General features: G+C 44.4%; 1 protein-coding gene across 2 annotated transcripts in view; it reads left to right on the forward strand.

Moving 5' to 3' along the window:
- The first annotated feature begins 706 nt into the window (after positions 1 to 706).
- Positions 707 to 22,602, forward strand: part of SLC4A11 (solute carrier family 4 member 11) — a 142,862-nt gene continuing 120,966 nt past the window's right edge. The window contains exon 1 of one of the 2 annotated variants that reach the window (XM_071808439.1): positions 707 to 785. In XM_071808439.1, coding sequence (XP_071664540.1) covers positions 728 to 785 — 58 coding nt within the window. In that variant the 5' untranslated portion in view covers positions 707 to 727. Of the gene's footprint in view, positions 786 to 18,476; positions 18,599 to 22,602 lie in introns of those variants that run through there. The other variant, XM_065836673.2, reaches the window with a different exon arrangement.

Raw genomic sequence — 22,602 nt, forward strand, 5'->3', positions numbered from 1 at the left:
TGTCAGAGCCTGGCCCAGGCTGCCCAGGGAGGTTGTGGAGTCTCCTTCTGTGCAGACATTCAAACCCGCCTGGACACCTTCCTGTGGAACCTCAGCTGGGTGTTCCTGCTCCATGGGGGGATTGCACTGGATGAGCTTTCCAGGTCCCTTCCAATCCCTGACATTCTGTTATTCTGTGAAGTAAACCAAGTTTCCTCATCAGGCTGCCCAACATCACCTGTGCAACACCTCCAATCCCACCCCACCCGAGCACCAGCTGTGTTTTCAAACAGCAGGAAGATTCCTGGAAGCAGGAGCTAAATGATCACCACTGTTGCAACAATGGATCACCAAGTTGGACATCTCCAGCTGTTCCTCGTTGACCCATCTCCCTGTCTGGAGGCAACACAAATATTTAGCTACCCAGGTGGGTCAACCCTCGGTTGCTGGACCACTGGGCTTTAACTCAGTGAGCAGAGGAGCATCCCCCACCACAAAGTGTAAATGAGTTTATAGGAAATAGCTGAGGGTAAAGGCTAGGGTGGGCGGGGAGGTTGTCTTCCTGCCCACCCTCATTAGAGAACCTAACCTTCTTATTGTGTGCCCTGTTTTCTTTTTTTAGTGGTAGAGAGGAGTTGTTTCTCTAGGGTTTGTGGTGGGGGTGATGAATGGAGTAACCCCTCTAGGAGCCAGCAGAAAGGGAGAAGAAGGAGGGGGCTGTGTCCTCTATTCCCTGAGCCCTGGGAAGATGAATTCTGAGTCAAAGGAGGTCCTGAATAATGAGAATGGGCAATCTGTCCAGCAAGGTAAGTTGTGAATTTTGTCTTTTGTTAATTTTTTTTTTTGTCTTTTCGAGGTTATTTGTAGTGAAGGGAGAGAATGCAAGTGATGCAGTGAGTGGCTGAGCTTTGTGTGGGGCTGGTAAAGTAAGTGAAGTGGAAAGCTGTTGAAGGGCTTGGTTAAAAGGCATCTGGTTTTAGTCTTTGGTGGATTTTTAATTTTTTAAATGGATTTGGTTTTTTATTTTTTTTGAAATGGATTTGTTTTTTTTGGTTTTTTAATCTGTTCTTGAGGAGTCTTTGTTTGTCTCTTGTACCTGTCCTTAGAAAAGCAATGTTCAGGGGCAATGACTGTAGAGGTCTTGCTGTAAAGAGGGTGAACAAGCAAAGCTGTGGGATGATGTAAAACAATGAAAAGGATAGAGCTGAGGAATAAACTTTTGCCATCGAATACAATAGCTGATGTAGGGAGGGATGTTGCTTGAAAAGTCTTCCAGTATTAAGATGCTATTAAAAGAAAACTGAACTTAGTATGTGTCCCATAACTAAGTTGTACTTCTAGCTAATAAAAAGCTATTGGTAGAGAGACACCACCACCGCCTGGGTAGTGGGGAAGCCAAGGTGATGAAAGGCTGTGTGTCTTCTCCCGTAAGTGGTGGCATCTCTAACTCTGCTCTTCAGGAGAAGAGACAGGAGGAAAGACAGCTACTACCAATAGTCCCTGGGAAGAAATTTCCTTGCTGTTGTCCAGAAAAACACCCGAGAAAGTTCTTTTGCCTCCTGTGGCAGCATAGGCTTGTGGACAGGGTGATGTATGAGCTACTTGAGCTAATGCAGGAACATTTTCTCCTCTCCAGGAGAAGCGAAGCATATGGGTATGAAACCAGGCAATTACAGTGTCTAGGGATTTCACTTAATTCCTAATGAGAGCCTGGGCTGGAAGGGGATGAAATAAGCTGAGCGTGAAAGGAGCTGCAAGTCCCTTTGTCAGCAGGGACGAGGCCGCAACATCTGTACTGCTGCACTGAGCAAGCTGGCACAGCTGCCCTGGGAGATGGTGTGAGACACAAAGAAGCTGCAGGGATGGACCCTGTGCAATTGTTATTCCTTCATTCATTTATGAGAGCAGACTTTAAGTTCTGCTTGTTACTTCTGGCTACAATGCCAACTTTAAATGCTGGTAATGGGGCAGTGGGGAGACTTGTTGTTCCAGAGATGATTTCTCTTAGCGTACTCCATGTTTCTTCTGACTGATCTTAATGGACCAGGTTGTTCCTGAGAAGAAAGAATGAGGGATGTGGGTAACTACCAGGTGGGAACTTGTGTGTAGGAGACATGAAGGGTGTTGTAAGTTTGGTCCCTTTTTAAATTAAGGAATTAGGTCTGGAATATGGACAGCTGAGATGAGCTCAATGTGTTCCCAGGCATGCAACTGGATGTCTGGGAAAATGTCCCCAACCCTGAAGCCACTGATGATGTGGGGTGCTCTCCTCTCTAAAAGGGTGTGTTGTAGCTGGTGGACTGATCTTTGGGAAGAGACTCAGGTGTGTGTTATCAAACAGTGTGTAATTCAGTTATCTGCTGCACCCACCTGCCTGTCAGTCTTTCTCTGGAGTTCAGATACGTTCTGCAAACCAGCTCCTTGGGACTTGATTAAAGGATAACTACTGTGAAAAGAGGCACTTTCCCTCCTTCCTGGGGGACCTCATTCTGTCCATGTATCTTCTACTCCTACTGGGGAGAGGCTATAGAGGAGAAGATTGTCTTCTTCCTTCCAGGAGCCGATAAATGCTCTGCATGGCCCTAGGAGAAAACATGAAACTGAACTTCCCCACAGTTTAAACTTCAAAGCAATAATTTAATTTGCTGAAGAGCTATGAGATATGGAATTAACCCAGAATGTGAAATTGTCTCCCTGCCCTGAAGAGGAGCTACAGTTCAAAATCTGAAGGTCCCTGTTATCTCCTGTGATGGATGATCCATCCCAACGAGTGTCTCTTCTGGTGCTGTGTGCTGTCCCTGCAGATCAAGCTGGGGGTGGGAGTCACAGGGGACCTCCAAGGGAGGCTCTGGGCAGCAGAGGAAACATTTCCCTTTCACGAGTCAATTGGCTGTGACAGAGGAGCTCCCTTTGGGGATTTAGTGGTTGGGAACCTTCTAATTAAATGCCCAGCTGGGCTCCCTTTCCTGTACAAGCCTTGGTTCAAAGGGTGGCTTTCAACTCTGAACTTCACAGTTGCATGGTATTTGAGAGTGACCTTAGCTAAACTCTAGCCTACTGCAAGAGTTTTCTTTTAAAATACAGACTGGAACTCAGACCTTAAAATAATCTTTGCCTTCTTGATGGGATAAGGCCTCTGCATTGCTTGTCTGCAGGTTCCACTCCTGCTTTCATGACTGTCACTCACCCCCAAAAAGCCAAATCACAAATCCTCGGTTATTTAACCCACCAATCAATCTTAACTGCATTTGATGGAAGTAGACAGCTCAAAGGCATTTGGGTTCCACTATATTCAGTGACTACTTATTCCAATACTTCTGTAACTATTATTTCTGGTAAAGTGGGAATCTTTAATCCCCAAGACCTGTCAGCCAAGGGGAGGGAAGTGGAGCTGGCTCCTCTGTTTCTTTATGGATTGCAAACCTAGGGAAGGAGCCTTTCCTTGGCAGAACCAAGGGTGGGTGCTATGAACCTTCTTTCCTGCATTAGCATGCAATTGGGCTTCTGACCCTTCATCCCGGTGATCAATCCAAAACATAATTCCTAGTCAGACAATGCCTTGGAGGTTTCATCCACACACAACTTGGCTAAAACCTTGCCCAGAAAGAGTTGGAGTGAGATGCTTTGCCAAGCCCTTCTAGAGTTCCATAATTTGCTGATATAGATGTAGAACTGACTGTCAGAGGCTTTTCCTGGTCTGGGCAGGGGACAGAATTGCATAATACAGAGGACAGGAGAGGCCATCGTGTGGAAACAGTACCTGGGGCTATGTCATGTTCGCTGAACCTCTTTGGCATTATCCCTTGGACTGATGTGTGGTTTCTTGGCATCAGCTTGGGGGAAACTGGGCCAGGATGTTTTGCCTTGCAGGATATAGTGAGAAACACTTGATAGGCTCTGGTCAGGGGTATCGATAGCCTGTATGGGTAAAAATGGCAGATGATGTTCTCATGAGACCTCAAATAGATGGTTCTTGGGGGGGAATAACAAGCCACATCCTACTGTTTATCACTGGGAAGTGAGTTCACAGATCTCTCTTAATTTTTTGAAGTGGGTTGTTCCCAAGGAGGGGGTTATGTTTTTTGTGGAAGGAAGGTTGCTGTGTCATAGGCTGTTACAACCAGCACCTGCTGTCCCCCACCAACCTCCTGAGCAGGGATGGAGGGACTTTGCATTGCATCTCAGCAGCACCAGTGCTGTATGGGTTGGTCCTTGGTGAGGAAGTGATGTGGGTGTGGGAGCCTCCAGCCACATGCCTGGTGCGTAGACAAGATGATGTAGTGCTTTTGGGAATTGAGTCTGTCGCGTAAATTCTATGGTAGAGCAGCTTGAAAGGTCTGCTGGAGCTCGGAGAGAGCCCTCCGCATTTCCCCCAAGCCCTGGCAAGGGGCTGAGTCATTCTTGCTTCTGGGGTTTTCTGATCTCTGTGTGGCTCTTTCTAAAAGTTCTGTGCAGTTGGAACTAATGGATGTATGTTCCCAGAACAAAAAAATGACATCAGCCGTTCCCATAAACAGAATTAAGGCCAGAGCCTCCAGATGTCACGCATTGGGGTTTTTTATCTCTGTTTGACTATAGGAACTCTTCCTTAACAATTCGCGGCTAATGAATAGAACAAAATGCAGAAATCTGCACTGGGTTATGAAGAAATGAATGTGTCTTTAAAAACGTAATGCATGTTGACATGGGTGTGTTAGGGCTTGTGGCTGCATCCATCTAGGCGAGGGGTATATTAATAACACATGGTGGCTACGAGTGGTGCCTGTAAGACCAATCTAAAATAGCCTATAGGTATTCTGTCTTCAACATCCTTTCTCAGCGTGTGCGGAACATCTTTTCCGATGGTAGCTCTGCGGGCAGGACTCGTGCTGTCCTGCTCTTGCTCCTACGATGACGATGCGACGTGCGTCCAAGCCCGTTAGCAGAAGGACTGGTCAGGACCCACCGCTCCTGCTGCGAGAACATCTTGATTGCTCGCTTCCTCACGCTAATCGAATCAAGCTCATTGCCTAATTTAATTGAAACAAAGAGGCATCTGATATGTGGCATCTGTCAGCAACCTCAGAAGGAGGTAGGGATGCGATTTGTGCGGTAGGAAAGAGCATTTGAAGTATTTCCTAGAATGTCGTATTTCATGGGAAATGCTTTTAATCAGGTTTGGATATTTCCACGCTTCCTCACCAGACTGGGAGTGGGTTGCACAGCTTGATGCCAGTAAGGAATATCTCCTTTGTCCAGTTAATTAAAAACAAACAAACAAAAACCACTTACCTGGCAAGGCCTTCTGTATTCCTGGTTCATTCCATGGTATCTTCTTTAAAATGCAAGACTGTGTTCATAATTGGAAATTAAAAAAATCCCTGTAGTTTGCAGCACAAGGTTATTGCATCCATATTTTTGAGGAGGGCAGGATAAAGGGTGGTTTTCCTACCCAGAGTGTAGGTTTAAATTGGAGTCAGTAATATAAAAGGAGGCTGAAGGCTGTGATAACTTAATGATCAATATCAGCTGAGGATTCAGGTTCTGGCAGTTAAACACAGTGCTGATCCAATACCAAACTACATGGTGGATGGCTTAAATTGCCTTCCTGGTGTTCTTGTAGGGCACAAGGAAAACAGAAGCTCTATCTTCCCTCAAAAGTCTTTGAAAAGCCTCAAGTAAATGGGTAGATCTGTCACAGCCAGAGAAACGCAGCTCCTGTATCCTAATAACTTCATGTTGGATGGATGGATGGATGAATGAGAGGGTTGAGAGCTGAGCGACCTGCAGCTCTTGCAGCTGGGGAACGTGGTGCTGGATCTGGTTTATCTGTCCCATCACCCTGACCTTGTGTGAGCTGCGATGTGTGCTGATTTTCTGGAGTCATGAGCCAAAATTGAGCCTGCATGAACCTGCTCTGAACTAAGAAGTTGCTCCAGTGACACATGCAAGTGCTTAATGTGGCTTCTTTATAAAACAGTTTCAATTGTTGCTTCCTTGATGCTCGTGAGCTTGATGGCAACTGATGTGGGGCTGGAGGATGCTGGTCCTCTCAGGATGGTGGAGCAAATGCCTGCAATGAATTCTGGTCTTTATTGCCCAGCACAAAGCCTGAAGTTGCAGGATAACTGGTGTGATGGGAGCTTGGGAAGCTGCAAACGGGCAGATGTGCTGCCTTTCTGCTTCTCAGTTCACCTCATTTTGCAGTATTTACTTATCACTTTAGTACTGCGATAATAGTGCAGGCTTTTTCCATGCCTGTTTAAGTTATTGAAAGGATAATGGCAGATAACTGCACTTCAGTGGCTGAGCAGTAAGAAGCCCCGACTGGGATAACTCAGTTTATCTCGCTTTTTCCAGCAGCATGTTGCAACTTTAAAGCTCAGACTGCTCAGCATTTGAGGTCACTTGCATGCCAGAACAATGCATGAACTCATCTTTGTTTTAACTGAAACCCAGGCTGGGTTGTTGAGAGCTCCTGTTTCTCCTCTTAACATGTAAATGTTTTATGAAGTGAGTATAAAGTCAATAAACGCTTCCTGTTTAACGTCTGCCTCGTTGCCTTATGAAAGATGCTTTGTAGAAACGTCGGGTCTCTCACCCAGCACGTGGTTTATCTCTGGTTCCCTGCTAAGAATATCAAAACTCATCCAATAGAATAAAATAAATATTCCAACTTCAAGAGAAAATAAACGTGTGTCTTCCTCTTAATGGTGCTGCACAGATTAGGCAGTATCGCAGCATATTGAAATTGTTCTGAAATTGGATGTCGGAGTCAACTGGGTTTCAAATCCTGATGGGAGAAGCTGCTCTGCACCTTGTGTGGAGAGTGAGCACCCAGCTTGCTTCTTTCTTGCTGCTTTTCAGCATGACAAATGAGATTTGAATAATTGCCGTGTAAACTGAGAGCAATTGTTGAATCTGAGAAGGCTGAAAAATACGTGCTTTTCAGTTTTGTTGTTGATGTCGATTCATGTTGATCGTGGTTGGAATCTTAATACTGTGCAATTACGGCAAGCATTCCTGTTATAAAACAAAAGGGAGGCAGGTTCCTGTGCTGCGTGACTTTGCAAGGTTGTGGTTGGAGTAGTCAAACTGGGCACAGGCTCCCAGTTTGCAGTGGTCTGGTGTTGGCAAGAACTTTGTGCTGTCAGCACCTGTGTGCACTTGGCCAAGGCAGTCCTAGGCCAAAGCGGGTGCAAATATAAGTGACTGATGTGATGCTGCTCCCACCTTCTTCTTTGCTCTTCCTTATGTGTAAGCTGTTGGCAAGTACGTCTTGCAATGAGCTTCAAGCTTGCTCTCCTTGGGTTGGGGAATGACAATATGTATATATACACAGACATTTTTTTCCTTGTTTTCAGATCTCTAGAGCACTTTCCTCCTTTTAGATGAGGGAATGGCCCTTGTGGGAGGTGTTTAGGCTCTTGCTCTGCTCCAACAGGTGAAATGTCACCTAAAGAGTGCAGCTAACACGCAACCTATGAAGCAAGGGAGATGACTTAGACTCATTGCAGTTGGAAGAGACCCTCAGTACCATCAAGTCCAACCATAACCTGACTCCAGCACTAAACCATGTCCTGGAGAACCTCATCTAAATGCCTTTTAAACCCCTCCAGGGACTTAGTGAAGGAAAACACAGTTATTCTTTTTTCTTAATGGTTGTGTGTCCTTCTGTTTCCTATCTTAAGCCAACAGTGATTATTTTCAAACTGTTTGATCCTCTGGAAGAAGTTTCCTGACAATAGTAGTGCAGCAGGTGGCTTTCTACTGATGGCCACCTCCTCAACCTTCACCAAGACGAAGAGACCAGATTATCTGTAGTGAAGTGCATCTGCCCAGCATGGGGCTCAAGGAGGTATCAGTAAGTTTCTAGAGACTTTCTGCTCTTCTTCCCTCTGCCTACCGGTGCCTGATGAAGCTGTGCAGTTTCGGTTTCCAGGACCATGGAAACCAGCATCATGGGCTGTCTCTGCTTAAAAATTCTAATATGTGTCTTCGCATAAGGTTAAAAAGGTCTCCAACTCTACAGCTGCCTGGAGCCCAGATACTACCAATTAATTTAGTGACTTAAAAAGCCTAGTTTATTTTCCCTTGATCATGAGGCTTCTTTTTCTTTAGGAACAACTAAAACATCAGTGTGCTATAAACACTTTTCTCATACTAAATCCTAAAAGCAGCATTATACCAGCTAATAGCAAGAAACTTCTCTCTATCCCAGCTGAAACCAACACATCCACCTAAAGCTTCAAAACTGCAACTGAATCTCTTGTCCTCCTATTCCAGCCCAGACTGATGAAGTTTTGCTTGAAAATGGTACAATCTAGTTCTCCCATCCTCTGATGGCTTTTCTGGCTGCTCCTCTGGTAGACAACTGCATTGGATGTGCCTGTTCTCTGGCAGAAAAGCCTCTGATGTGCAGTCACAACAATTGCTCTGATGGGACCTTACAGGTAACAACCTCTGTGTCTTGCCCTGTGTAGGAGCAACCGAGTCAAGATGAATTTAACAATTGTTATGCATGCTTGACTGTTCACTAACTTATGCAAATCTGGACTTGAATTGGGCTGGGCTCTCTTGGTTCAGAGAACATATCTGCTCAATAGCCTCTCAAACCAGTTGCAGATGGCTTCCTATCTCTGAAGGGCACATGAGGGAAGGCTGGGGACAGGAGGTGCTGACAGTATCCCATTCCTTGCCAAGATAGTTTTGTGCAGCCATGGTGAGTCTGAAAAGATAGAATCTGATACCCATTTGGATGTGGTGAGGTCACGTTGACAACAGAGACACAGCGTTTCACAACCCCCATCGCATCATCTCCCTGTCTGAAGGATGTGTGATAGCTGGAGCCTGAAGAGGATTTGCTTTTGAACAGCTCTTGGTCTCGGTGCAGGTATCATCTGCTGTTGCTTTTTTAAATGGCTTGTGTGACAATGAAGAAATATCTTGGTCCCTTTCCCACCTGGGGAGGGACTAAGCTGATGTGCTTAAAGCTTCACCTGGCTGGGGAGCCCATGTCCCCTGATGCCTCTAGATTGTTAGATCTGGTAGGTAAGCTCTAGAAACCCTCTAGCTAGTCCTAGCTAGCTGCTCTTGCTGGCATCCAGTTTGCAAACCGCGGTGCTGTAATAATAATGCCCAAGAGACCAGCTGAGTGTGGCCTCAGGACAAAAAACCAAGCCACAGTCTAGCCTTGGTTAACACTTTTCTGTTTCATGTCTGTGTTCGCAGCAGCCAACAATCGGGCTGCTGTTTGCGATCTTTGATCTGAAGCTGTGATGCTCCCAGCGTGACCATACACATCTTCAGGGGCCAGATCTCCCCTTGCTGCTGTGAAATATCAATTGAAATCTTTTCAGTTTGGTGGGGGGGAAACACTGTCACCTTGTCACCGCTGCTGAATTGGATGGCTGTGGGCTCTGTGAAATGCAGGTCATAAAAAGACAGTTCAAAGGAAAACAGTAACTTGGGTGCAGGTTTTTCTTTGAAAGACCTTTCTGTTTTTCATTAGTGTTTGGGGGCTCTGTTATAATCTCTCTTGCTTGTTAAAAGCCCTGAGGTGAGTCAGAGGACTTTTGGTGGAAAAAGCACGGTCATGATGGCAGTAGGAAAGTAAATGTTTTGCTAGTATGGCTGGGAAAAGCCATACAATACGACAAGGGAAGCTGTTCAAATGCTTTTTGGTCATTTTTAGGAAGCCACTGCTGGGTATCCAGCCTGTCTTTGCAATCCACCTTGGCTCGAGGTACTTGTGAACTGCCAAGGGCAGCTCATGCTGATCCAGGCTGACAAATATAACCTAGTGCTCTGCTGTAGGTCTCTTGAATTCCCCCTTTCTGTGAATGCTGTCACCAGGTCCCTTCTGCAATGTGTTACTAGGGTTTTGAGTTGGACAACGGTGAGTCAGTAGTGGTCCTGGTCATATCTAAACCCTCTGATTTGTGGTGTGCTGTGCATGTGCATAGCTAAGAGCGTCCAGAGGACACCCAGCATGTGCAAGCAACGTGGTGTTCATGGCCAAGAGCTACCCGCTTCAGGACAGCTTTCCTGTAGTGCCCACACCAAGGGAGTAAGTGTGTGAGATCTTTTGCCTTGGCCACCCTTTAACCAAAAGACACAATCCCAACAATAGCATCCCTGTAGCCTTGTTCTGTATAGAAGTACCTCTCTTGAGGTCACTCCAGGTAAGCTTCCAGGCTTGTTTTTGAGTTTCTTTCAGGGAAAGGGGCTGTTGTTTGGTCTCATTCTGTGACATGACTCACTGGTGCTTTCAGCAGCAACAATGGCTGAAATAGCCAGCGCTTCTTGCGATGTGATTATTCTTAATTTGTGCAGGATGGTGAAGTCTGGAGTGGAATTGTACTCTACTTGTGTGGCTGCTGTCCTGAAGGGAAAGTGCCTCTAATTTCTTAAGCAAAAGGATTGTGAGTCTTGCATTGGTAAAAACCTTTAAAATTTGAATTGTAGAATAAATCAGGTTGGAAGAGGTGCCTGGAGGTCTCTGGTCCTGTCCCTTGCCTCAGGATCAGTGGCTTTTCAAGCTAGGTCAGGTTTCTATGGCTTTTAAGGCTCAGTCAGGTTTCTAAGACCGATGTTCACTTAAGCTGTAATTCCAAGGATGGGAGACATTTCCACCTCCCTGAGATCCAAATCAGTGCATAACCACTGTCATTAAGTAAGAAAGTGTATGTGGGGGGGGAAACACAGTAGGACTGAGTTGGAATTTAGATTTTTACAGGTAGTATTTGTAACTGTGCACCTCTGAAGTCTGTTTTCTATGTTGACTTACGTTAGATGGCTGTTTGCAGCAGTGAGATACCTCCTTCGATGTTTCTCCAAGCTGAACAAACCCAAATTAAGCTTCTGCAGTTGCATTACCAGAGTTTCATTTAGGCATGGAATGTCACAGTTAGTGTTACCAGGCTTTACTTGAAGCTACAATGAAGGAAGAAGATGAAATCATGCTATGACTCTTCATACAGCCTCTATCACATAAGTAATAGTAGACTGCCTGGAACTTGTGCATGCATTATTGATATGAGCTTAGGACTGGAGATGCACCCTTCATTGGAATGTTCTAGACATCAGATGGCCTGGCACTTAACTGGGTACTTGTATTTATAATCTTTGCACCCTATATGGCTAGTGTGCAACTGATTTGTCTTTTGGTACAGTGTAGAACCCCTCTTGCTAGAGCCGGAAATCTTTGGAGCAGTCTGCATCTATGGTGATAGAATTGTCTGTCATTGACTTTATGGAAAAGATGTGACCATATCTCATGATTTCCATCTCTGTTCCGAAACATCCCATTCTTCTCATATTCTGTAGGCTCCTTGTTTGTTCTGGTCTTGTTCTGTTGGTTTTGCTTCAATTTGCCTCTTGTGCTGGAGAGCCTGGGACTAGATAAAGCACTCCTGATGTGGTCTCACCAGTGCTGAATAGAGAGAAAGAATTGCCAGGAAGTTATAGAAAAATTTCCATAGGTACAGGTAGCTTTGCTGGTCTGCTATCTCTTCAAAAATTCTTCCTGCTCTGGCTAATGCAGAACACAAAATAGCCAAATATTAGATGAGTAAGAGCTTAAATCTTACTATGAATCTACAAAGGAATGGTAGTGACACTACTTGCCTTGACCTAGAGATAAACACCGTGGGCTCTTGGTTGTCTGAAGGTGTGGGTTCAGTTGTGTCTGTGTCAAAAGGAGAACATCCCATTCAGATACCCCTCATCCATGATGAGCAAACCCACCGCTTTACCTCTTTCTCTGGATCATGTTAGATCAAGAAAGCGGTTGATGGCATCCTCCAAGATATCTCAAGAACAAGAACCACCATCCCACATCTCTGCTATCAATACATTCTTTCAGTAGTTTAAAATATTGGCATTTCTTCAAATAACTCTCTTCGTCCTGCATTCCTTTAGGAGAGATGACGCAGTTACTTCTGAGAGAGGTGAACTGATGTTCAGGCTCATTCTTGTCTTGCATTAAGGTGATAAACAAAAGGTTTAAGTCTACAACAAACAGGCTGTAGCTTGGTGTCAGCTCTGAGATTACTCATAATTGAAAGGCATTAAACTTTATGCACCAGCTGTTGCTTTAGCACTGAAACAATTGGTTTCTCCAGGCAATTAGCCTGTTGACTCTTGAGTTTGAAGGCTTTCACCTGCACAGACAGCGAGGCCAGATGACTCCTTGGATGATTTCCTGGATTCCTTTGTATGTGGCCAGGCTCATTAGTGTGGCAACTCTGCCTCAGCCCTGCCTTGTTTCCTAATCTCGTGGTAACTCTGGCATGCCAGATTTCTTTCAAGTGCAAGTGTTTGTATCGGGCATCTCATTAGGATTTCAGCAGTGTTATGTAAATGTTTGTTATTGCTCTAACACGATGTCTGAACCCATGTCTACTAGTTTGCCTGTGCTTATTTTTGTCGGGTAGTCAGACCAGTTTACTTCTTGCTCCAGGTCCAGCTCCACTGTGATGGGAGCGGTTCAGGCTTTGATATATTTGCCTGTGTTCAGTGGTGGTTCAAAAGGGGTCTGACTGAGACGGCTGGTTTATTGCATGCTGAGGAACATGCCCTAGATGGGACAGATGGACAGCTGTATGTCTGCTGAAGCTGTCCTTGGGACGTTTTTCCAAGCTAGATAGCTATGTCATCTTGCTAAATCACCAGCCAAAGGTAAAATAAGGGAGCACTTGGGTTTTCCTTGTGGCATATGAATTTTCTCCCAATGTTTGTCCAGAGTGTTGCTCCAGACCCCAAACTTCCTTTTCCCCATTTGTCATTGATGGCTTGAGCTGCAGTTTGCTCCTGGGAATGGGGCAGAGCACTGCAGCTGGTCCATGGGGCAGAAGTGGTGGGAGATACCAGCTCCCTCCCACCATCACTTCTGGGTCTTCTGGTGTTGATGAGCATATCTATTTGTACTAAGGTCTTGGACTGGAGTCTGATATTTGAGTTGCCAGAGCTGCTACGAATCTATGCAAACATCCTTTTACATGGATACTTTTCTGTATCTGCTTGTGCAAAAGGATCTTCGGACTAATCCTAGAGGCTGTTGGTTTATTAATCTCTGGATTCCTCTGTTCTTGCAGTTATAACTTCCCTGCTAATTAGCCATTCTTCTGTTGAAAAGCAGGAGCATATCGCCTCGAAATAGGAAAGTTAGGCTGTTCAGACCCCACCAGCCCACTGGCATTTCTCCACCTGCCACAAGATAAGGGAATTAAGAAGTCAGTTTGTAATAACAAAACAGCGGAGCGATGCCCTGTGCAGCGGAGATGAAATAGCTGCTTTGTGTGCCGGAGGCTTGTAGCTGACAGCTTGCTCAGCCTGGGGATGCCTTTTATTTCAAACTGAAATAAAAATAAATGTCAAAGTCTTCGCAAGCTGTTGTTGTGACTGAATGAGGTACTTCATCCCCAGAAATGTTCCCCTGGACTTGTGTGAGCTGTGAGCTGTCACAGTCCTGGAAGAATCGAAGTTGATTGAGCCTCCAGCACTGTGTGCATCCAGATCTTGTCACTCTGAGATCTATTGTAGTCTCTGCCCTGGGTATTTGAAGTACGCTAATAACTATGTGGGAGGAGGTGCTCTTAGCTGCTTTTCCCCCTAAAGGAAGTAAGGTTTTATGTAATGGTACCACGTGTGTCTTTTCTTTAACAACCAGCTACAGCCAAGCTTGAGAGGTGATCTCAAAGCCTTTTACTAGACTTTAAAGGAAGGGACACACAAAGGGAAATAGCAAACTAGCATCTCTGCTGAAGGAGTTTCCTTGTACTACAGTGATTGGTGAAGAATCTGCTCAGATGTTGAATCCAGGCATAAATCTGGAAGTCACTCATTTTGTGGCTACAAGAAAACCCTGGAGGTGCTGGAGCGAGTTGAGAGAAGGGAACGGAGCTGGTGAGGGGCTGGAGCACAAGTGTGATGGGAGCGGCTGAGGGACCTGGGGGGTTCAGCTGGAGAACAGGAGCTGAGGGGAGACCTTCTGATCTCTGAACTGCCTGAAAGGAGCTTGGAGCCAGGGGGGTCGGGCTCTGCTCCCCAGGAACAAGCACCAGGAGCAGAGGAAACGGCCTCAAGTTGCGCCAGGGGAGGTTGAGGTTGGATCTGGGAACAATTTCTTCCCCAAAGGGCTGTGGGGCATTGGAACAGGCTGCCCAGGGCAGTGCTGGAGTCACCATCCCTGGAGGGTTGGACAGACGGGGACATGAGGTTCCCAGGGACATGGGTTAGTGGTGGACTTAGCAGTGCTAGTTTAATGGTTGGACTTAATGATTGTTAGGGTCTTTTCCAATAGAAATGGTTCTATCAAACGCTTGTTTGTCCAGCACTAGTCTCAAATACTGGAGTCCTTTCCAGATTGGATTATGTAGCCATTTCTAACTAGCCCTCATCTCCCTAGTTCCTTGACATAGGGAAGGGTTGCAGGGCATCCCTTGAGTGTTCAGAACTCTGCAATCTCATTAGATAATGCTTGATATAGGGAAAGTGATTATATTAGACTTTTACTCTGACAAACTCCTTAATTCTGTATAGTTGAAACTTTTTCCCCTTGGCTAGTGTAACTCTCGATGAATGATGGTACATGGTGGGGCAGCAAAACTGGCTCACAAGTAGCACAGTTGACATGATATGGGGAGCAAACTACACAGGGAGTGGGTGCAATCCCCCTGTGAAATCTTGTCCATGCGCTCCACGATCTAAGTGAAAGAAACAGTTGTGTGATTGGGTTTAAAGATACTGGCTTGCTGGAGGAAACAAGCTGTTTGCAAGAAAGCTGTTTTGGTGGAGACCCTTTCATGTTCCTGTTGCTTCATCAAAATGGGGTACATTCAGGTTATTTAAGACCTGAGAGCAGATGGGTGAGCCCAAGAGCCTCTCTGGGTTTCAAAGGGCTGGCTGAAGTCTCCTTTCTGTAAAACCAGAAAGGGCGTGTGGCTGAGCTGGAAGCTGAACCTCCCTCAGTGTTGTTTCTGACGAGTTTCTCAACTCGTTAGGGTGGCATTGGTTTGTGTAAGAAAAAGTGGAAGTGAGTGAAGTTATTCTTAAGACGGAGAACTTCCTGTGGCTTGGTTGCTAAGATGGGTAACTGTGCACTTCCACAAAACAAAGCAAGGGAGAAGAGCTCTGTCTGTCCCACAAAATAACATGCATTTAAGAGTTTACTGCACAGGTACAGAGGTAGTGATATCGTAGTTTACAACATCTATTTATAAACCTCTGCAGCTCAAATCTGGTTAATGAGGCTATGCTAAAACAAAACACAGCTGAGAGAAGGTTTTGGGGTCTCCTGAAGAAACACCTTGCGGAAAAAGCCTGTGAAGAGCAGAGTTCCAAGCTGCTCACAATGGTTGGAAAGGCAAGAGATCATCTTAACTGGATGCAACATACCCTCTAGCTCGATATCCTCAGGTTCAGAGGGTGTCCTTTTTACCTTTCTGCTAGTCTTGTTATTACCTTTAAATTTACAAGGCAGGTTTTTAAAAGGGCTTTGCTGTGCCCAGCAGTTACAGGGATGATCAAGCAGAAAAAGCTGAAGTTGTTTGACATATTTGGGTCTGAGCTGGGACAATTAACGAGCAGTTGGCTTGGCAGAGTTTGGGAGAATGACTGTTCAACCTATTTTATGCTAAAAGTGTGGTTGTTTAAAGCACAGTAGGATTATAGAATTCCTAATGAGAACACTGCCTAGGTCAGGGATCCAAAAACCTAATTTATGAAAGCAATACCATTGTAAATAAGCTTTTTTAGTCTCAGTAAACAGATGCCAAGTGCTGTGGACTTGCAAATGGTGAAACTGAACTGTAAGGGGTAACATCTAGGGGGAGACTTCTGTTCTGACAGGATTCATTAGCCTTCTGCAAGCCATTAATTCAGTAAAGTGGAGTAACTGATCCATTTCTGCCTCATTTTCAGATGCTATCATATGCTTTTATTGTACCCTGGAAAAGGTATGAGAAACTTCTATGTGGATGGCACGTTGGCAAGGTCTAGATAAACAAGATAGAGGCATAGAAAATTGGCCTTCTGAAGAGTATGGGCTCATGCAAGGGGAAGAAAGAGCTACCAAGGTCATAAGGCAAGGTTTGCATAATGGGTGCCTCTAGTTGCTTACACTTCGAACAAACCATAAGAGACTTGACAAAATTTTTCCTCTTCAGCTCAAAAGTGAGATTGAATAAACTGAGGAAACTCAGTCTCTGCAGAAAGAAATGGGATTTTACTTTAAAGCAGTAAATCTACCAGTGACAAAGATCTTGTATGTCATCATTCAGAAGAAGGTATACTTGACTTTCACCAGCAAATGGTGAAATTCTCAAATACTGCAATTAAGCTTCTGCAGTTGCATTACCAGAGTTTCATTTAGGCATGGAATGTCACAGTTAATGTTACCAGGCTTTGCTTGAAGCTACAACGAAGGAAGATGATGAAATCATGTTATGACTCTTCATACAGCCTCTATCACATAAGTAATAGTAGACTGCCTGGAACTTGTGCATGCATTATTGATATGAGCTTAGGACTGGAGATGCACCCTTCATCGGGATGTTCTAGACATCAGATGGCCTGGCACTTAACTGGGTACTTGTATTTATAATCTTTGCACCCTATATGGCTAGTGTGCAACTGATTTGTCTCTTGGTACAGTGTAGAACCCCTCTTGCTAGAGCTGGAAATCTTTGGAGCAGTCTGCGTCTATGGTGATAGAATTGTCCGTTGTTGACTTCATGGAAAAGATGTGACCATATCTCATGATTTCCATCTCTGTTCCAAAACATAAAGGCAAACTGAATAATAATCAGATATAAGGTTATACAAATGTTGAATGAGGCTCAGCAAACACTACTGTTTCGAATCTGTTTCCCTTGAGCACAATGCCTAATGCTCAAATTCATGCCAAATGGGTTTAAAAACGGGCAGGCCACAAAAGCACAGAATAATGGAGCTAATACTGTATGTTTTATGGCTGAATAATTAAAGACTGACTTACACTCTGTCACTCATAAAAATAAGAAAAACTTGCAGAAACTGATTCCTGCCTGCTACTGTGAAAGTGTTGGTGCTTCTGGTGCTGGTGTCCATCAGCAGGTTTGTGTCTCCAGAGCTGCTGGGCAGCCTCTGCTCCTTAAAACAAGAACATTCAACAGTAAAGTGCTTCTCCAGTTGAGCTGCACTAGTTATACAAAACATACTTTGGCCAACTGAGCCCTTGTGACTAGAAGAATGGGTGAAATGAGCACCTGCCCATGATATAGAAAGGCATGTTCTGTGGTGGTCTTGTCGCATCTGTTTGGACACCATCCCTTATTACAACTCCTTGACCTTCCCAAGCTGCTACTCTGGCCTACTGGCTTTAAACCCAGGTTTTGAATCTCCTTCAGTCACCAATTATCTTGACATATCTCCTGCTGTTGCATATTATCTTTTCTTTTTTATTGGCTCCTATTCATTACCTCCTGCTTGCCCCATACCTGCTTCCAATTTTATTCAGTAAAGCCAAAACCCTTTAGTCTTAAATTCTAAAGTCTAAGGGTTGTTGAGCATATGTAATTTAGTTGCTTTTTCACCTCCCCTCAAAAGGCTTATAATTCGCCTAGATTTTCAGTGATGACAAAAATTAAATTTGACACAAAAAGCTATCCCCTGCTCATTAAAGTCCCAGTTCTAAATCATGGGTCCAAGGCTTTTAAAAAAAAAGAAGTCACCAGAAATTGAACAAAACAATGTGTTTATTCCCATGCTGCTTTCTGAGAAGCAGTTGAATTCGCATGTTCCAAAATAACTCTGCCCGAGGCAGACCCGGCTAGCATGCAAACTTCTATCTCGAACAGCCAGGACTTGGTGAATTTATAAGCAACTGAAAACAGTACTGGGAAGAGTTAGGCAGCCTTAATAATATTGTCTGAAGATGCAGTCTTGGAAGGAAGATTATCTCTTTAAACAGTCTCCTAAAAAAAAAAATTCCCATAAGAACATGAAGGGTTTAATTCAGACTTGCCACACTCTTGCGCAGACCTCCACAGACCCCACATCATTCCTGTTTAAATAGCCCAGTATTCTTGAATCTACCACAATAGCACAAAAGACAAATGGAAGCGATTGTGTACTTGCAAGTCTATTTTCTTTAATGGATGCATTTCAGGGGTCATGGGCCATGTGGCCCTCCCTTAGATATACAATCAGACCCTGAAAGAACATTGTCTGCTGGAGAACTTCCTCTGACACACCACCCTGCTGAAACAGCATGACAACAGCCGTGTTTCATTTTTCAAAGAGCTGCGTCCAGCCAACTTTGTAATTGGGACAATGAGGAATACGTATCTCTAAAGCAGCGTGTCTTTTAATAGTTGATTTATTTTTAAGAATGGGTGTGATTCAATGACTTTTTAAAAACTTCATCTCCTACTGTCTGTATCTAAAGGAACAAGCCTGGTGTTGATCTAGTGGTTCTTTAAATGGAAGGCTGGAGTTGGCTGGCTTCACTGTTTTGAATGTATTTTTATCAGTGTCGTAGCAGAGTCTGGGTTCTCCAGGCTTGCTCCTTGGCCTCTCTAATTACTGTCAGTCTCACGGTGTGTTCGTCTGACCTGTCCAAACGGGTGCCTTGCTGCGGAGATGTTTCCTGTGAGAGGTTAGTGGCGTTTCTCGAGTCTGACATTGGCATGCGAGCTCTGCAATCACCAGCATGAATGTGTGTGTTGGATAACCCTGCTGCAAGGGTTTTTATTATATTCCCCTTAATTTTGGGGCTGGGGAGGAGGAGAGATGCAGACAGATCTGGGGCTTTTGCTGCTAGGTAGTGGTTTATGGTGTATTACTTGGTGCTTCACAGTGGGCTTTTGAAGTAATGTTTTTCTTACTGTTCGACCATCATTTGTGTAAGGGCTGCAGCATGTTGGTAATTTCTGCAGTTCAAACTGCTCAAGGGCACTGGGAATTCCCAGCCCTCATCCTGGATGAGAAATGGGAAAGAATGAAGAAACAAACAGTAGTTGTGATGCTCAACTGATGTTCACCATACAAGGGGTTCCTCCTCTGCCCTTGCTGCCTTTTTAATGCCATCTCTATAGTACTGGAGCATGAGGGACCTCTGCCCAGATCCTCTTCTATGCTCAGAATTTTTTCCCTTCTGTTACCGTACAAAGAGGTGCTGACCTGTAATACTTGCTGTGCAACACCTCTAGACTCCTCTATCCAGGCCTGCATTGTGTTGGTGGGTGCCAGAAGGCAAGGTATGGTGCTGCCAGCAGGACTGGACGTTGGGTTTTGGAACAGAGAAGATAAATCACAGTGGGTGATCTGTGTCTGTTAAAACGATCTTGAGTTTTCTGTCAATTCAACTGCTTCTGTCCCCATCAGAAGAGCTCTCCCTCAAGGCTCCCCGAAGCTTTGACTGCTCAGTATGGTAGTCAGGCTGTTGTTATGTACAATTATTGTCTTTAAAACTGTAGCCTTATGTCTTCTCCTAAATTTACTGGTGTTTTTTTTTTGCTTTTCACAGTACTTCCCAAGCTTCTCATGCTCTAACCTGTAAGTCTAGTTGGGTGTTAAATATACAAGCTGAGGTGAACATAGGTGCCAAACTTTGAGATGACCAAAGTTGACTATTGGTTTCCACCCGTCTACCTGTTCACTTCAAATTCAAGCTGATGGAAGCTTAAGTTGTTTTTTGGCATCTTGGATGGGCTGACTTATCTCCCTGATGAGTCTTTGAAGGATCTTGCTTGTAATAATATTTCTCGGTGCTTGATGTGGCTGAATAGCATTGAGCTCCATGGTACCAAGCAATGGAATTAACGAGAAAAATAACCAGTTCTGCTCACTAACATTAGGAAAATAGCCTTGTAGTTGGAGGAGCACATGCTTGGATCCGAAGTGACCTGGGTTTACACTGAAGTAGCCACTACCACTGCTTTGTGGACCTACAACCCAACTCTCGTTCTTCCAATGTGCTCTTAGGCTGAGGTCTGCTCTGGAACCGGACTAAATTCAGAAACGGGCCGAGAAAGAGCAGGCTGTGAGCACAGTGATAGGCATCCCCTTTATGTCCCTTCCATGTGTGCTGATACCTTTGGCACTAAAGCACATAGAAAAATGTGCTCTTTGATTTGGAGTCAGCATGAGCATCTTATAGTTTGGGACAAGGAAGGAGGACAAAGGGTAAGGAAATTGTATTTTCTCAAAGCCACAGTATTTTCATTTCTAATTAGAGGGTAGAAATAGCTAGCAAGTATTGGTGAGTTTTTTTCTTATTGCTTGTATCTCCTCTAGCTTTCAAATGCTACTAACAGTATATCTTGTGCTCTGAAGTTAATTGGTTTCTCAGTAGCCCAAGTTGGTGTTTGTTAGTGCCAATGGGCTGCACATGTAAAAAGACTTTGACTTCTGTGCTCAAATTGAGTATTTCCTTTGCTTACAGGCAGATCTTTACCTGAAAGTGAATGCCTCCAGGTTGGAGGAGACCAGTTCTTGTCTATTGAAGATGCTGTTCAGTATGTAGGACCTGGCCATGGCTTTAGCTGACCAGAATGGTACAAGATCTGTCTTCAGAGGTTTTCTGCTAACAGTGCATTTGAAATGTCACTTAGCTTCAGCCTTTAACCCTCCTGAAGAGGTTCCCATGCTCATTTCACCTATTGCATATCAGACTCGTGAGAATATAAAATAATGGGGAAAAAATGGTTTTAAACTAAAGGAGGGGAGATTGAGGCTGGACATGAGGAAGAAATTGTTGCCCTGAGGGTGGCGAGAGCCTGGCCCAGGTTGGGCAGAGAGGTGGTGGATGAACCATCTCTGGAGACATCCCAGGCCAGGCTGGACGGGGCTCTGAGCAACCTGAGCTGGTGAAGATGTCCCTGCTCATGGCAGGGGTGGCACTGGGGGAGCTGGGAAGGTCCCTTCAACCCAAACTGTTCTGTAATTCTATTATGTGAGGCCACAAGCAACCATTGAGTTTAGGTGCTCAAATTTGAGCTTAAGTTTGGGGTAAACAGTGCAGGATCAGCTTGAGAGGGATCTGGGCATCAGTTTCCACCCTTGTCAGGTGTTGAACCTGGGAATCTGCACCCCTCTGAAAGAAGCAGCTCCTGTAACTACGCAGCTATTGAGTGGTGTTCTACCTCAAACTTCAGAGCGTGTCTCAGACACGAGCACTTGGGTGCTGGTGGACAGGGAAATGCTGAACATCCTTCATCCCCTTGGTCCTGACACATGGGGAGTCAGTGTGGAACATCTGGCCACATCTCCCTGTTGCGTGGTAGTACGGTGAGAAGAAGGTCAGGAATAAGTGTGGGCAAGGAAAGGACTACTTAAGTGTTCTTTACACAGATGGGGGGGAATAATTTTACAGGCTGGATTTCTATTGGCAACAATAGAATTTGGTTGCTGCTGTGGTTTTTAATTTTTTATATTTAATCTTGTTCACACAGAGTAGAGAAACAGTTAATTTGAATGGTGGGAAATCTACTGACAAAGCATTAAATACTTGTTTATGGCAAGTTAAGACTTCGTTATCTCTGGTAATGAACATCTCCTAGGCTGACTGAAGAGCTATGACAAGCCATAGTACTGCTCCTCACTGCGTTTTGTTTGGATGTATGACCCTTATCTTGATAACTTACCTTTGGAAAGCCACTTCAAGAGAGACTGTTTCTTTATGAGAAACTGAAATGATATTCCCTGAATTATCTTTTCTTAAAATATCTTCTTTTCCTGGTACTTCATGGTGGCACTTAAATAACACTTTATATCTCCAAAGTTCTGAGTGTGCACTAAATTCTGCTGTAACTATTAGGAAATAAAACTTCTGGCTATTGGCAGAAAAACGAATGTGATGCTTCTGTATTTGAGTAGTTTAGTACCTAAAATAGTAAAAGATGGGGGCCTGGCAGGCAGTTATGTAGCCCAAGTGTGACACAGATATCTAATAAGGAGACCAATAGAGACAGGCAAATAAAGCTTGAAATGATGAGCACTAATTCTCTGAGGCAGGTTTCTATTAACATGACTATTTCTTGAGTAATTTTCAGCTGTAGCTCTTGTCTCAGACCCTTCTGTGTGGATATATTTAATTGTACATGGTGTACCAGACACTGAGAAATGTACTGTAGGGAAGGGAGGTATCCACACTGGGATGTGGATTCTAACCTCAGCAGATATGGATTTATAACCCAAATTGCCAAAATACAGAGTCTAGCAAAAAGCTTTTTCTTAAGCAAACATCCTTTGGCAGAGGGGAAGAGTGGATTTCTCTAAATAACAAGGTTTTTAGCTTAACTGGCATCTTCAGCAGTTCATCAGCATTGTATGTTTGTGGGTGACAACTCCTTTCTCCTGAAGGAAGGATAATATAGGTAGTGATTACACATTTATTTCTCCATCTCCATGACTTTAACCTCTTTCAACTCCTCCAGCAAGCTGATAAAGGGATTCATCATTAATTCTTGCTGTATTTCTGTGTTGATATATGCCCATCTCCAGTGCACTTCATTCCTGGTTTCTGTGGAGGTAACTATAGCACTGTAAGCCCCTCTCTGCTTTTTTTCTCTAGCTGCTATTAGTTGAAAGGAGGGATTCAGCTCTTTTCATGCTGACAGAGACATCAGTAAGTTGTCACCTCTCTGCAGAACTAGAAGT

The sequence above is a fragment of the Patagioenas fasciata genome, chromosome 4 (genome assembly GCF_037038585.1).
Source record: "Patagioenas fasciata isolate bPatFas1 chromosome 4, bPatFas1.hap1, whole genome shotgun sequence".
NCBI classification, from domain to species: Eukaryota; Metazoa; Chordata; class Aves; order Columbiformes; family Columbidae; genus Patagioenas; species Patagioenas fasciata.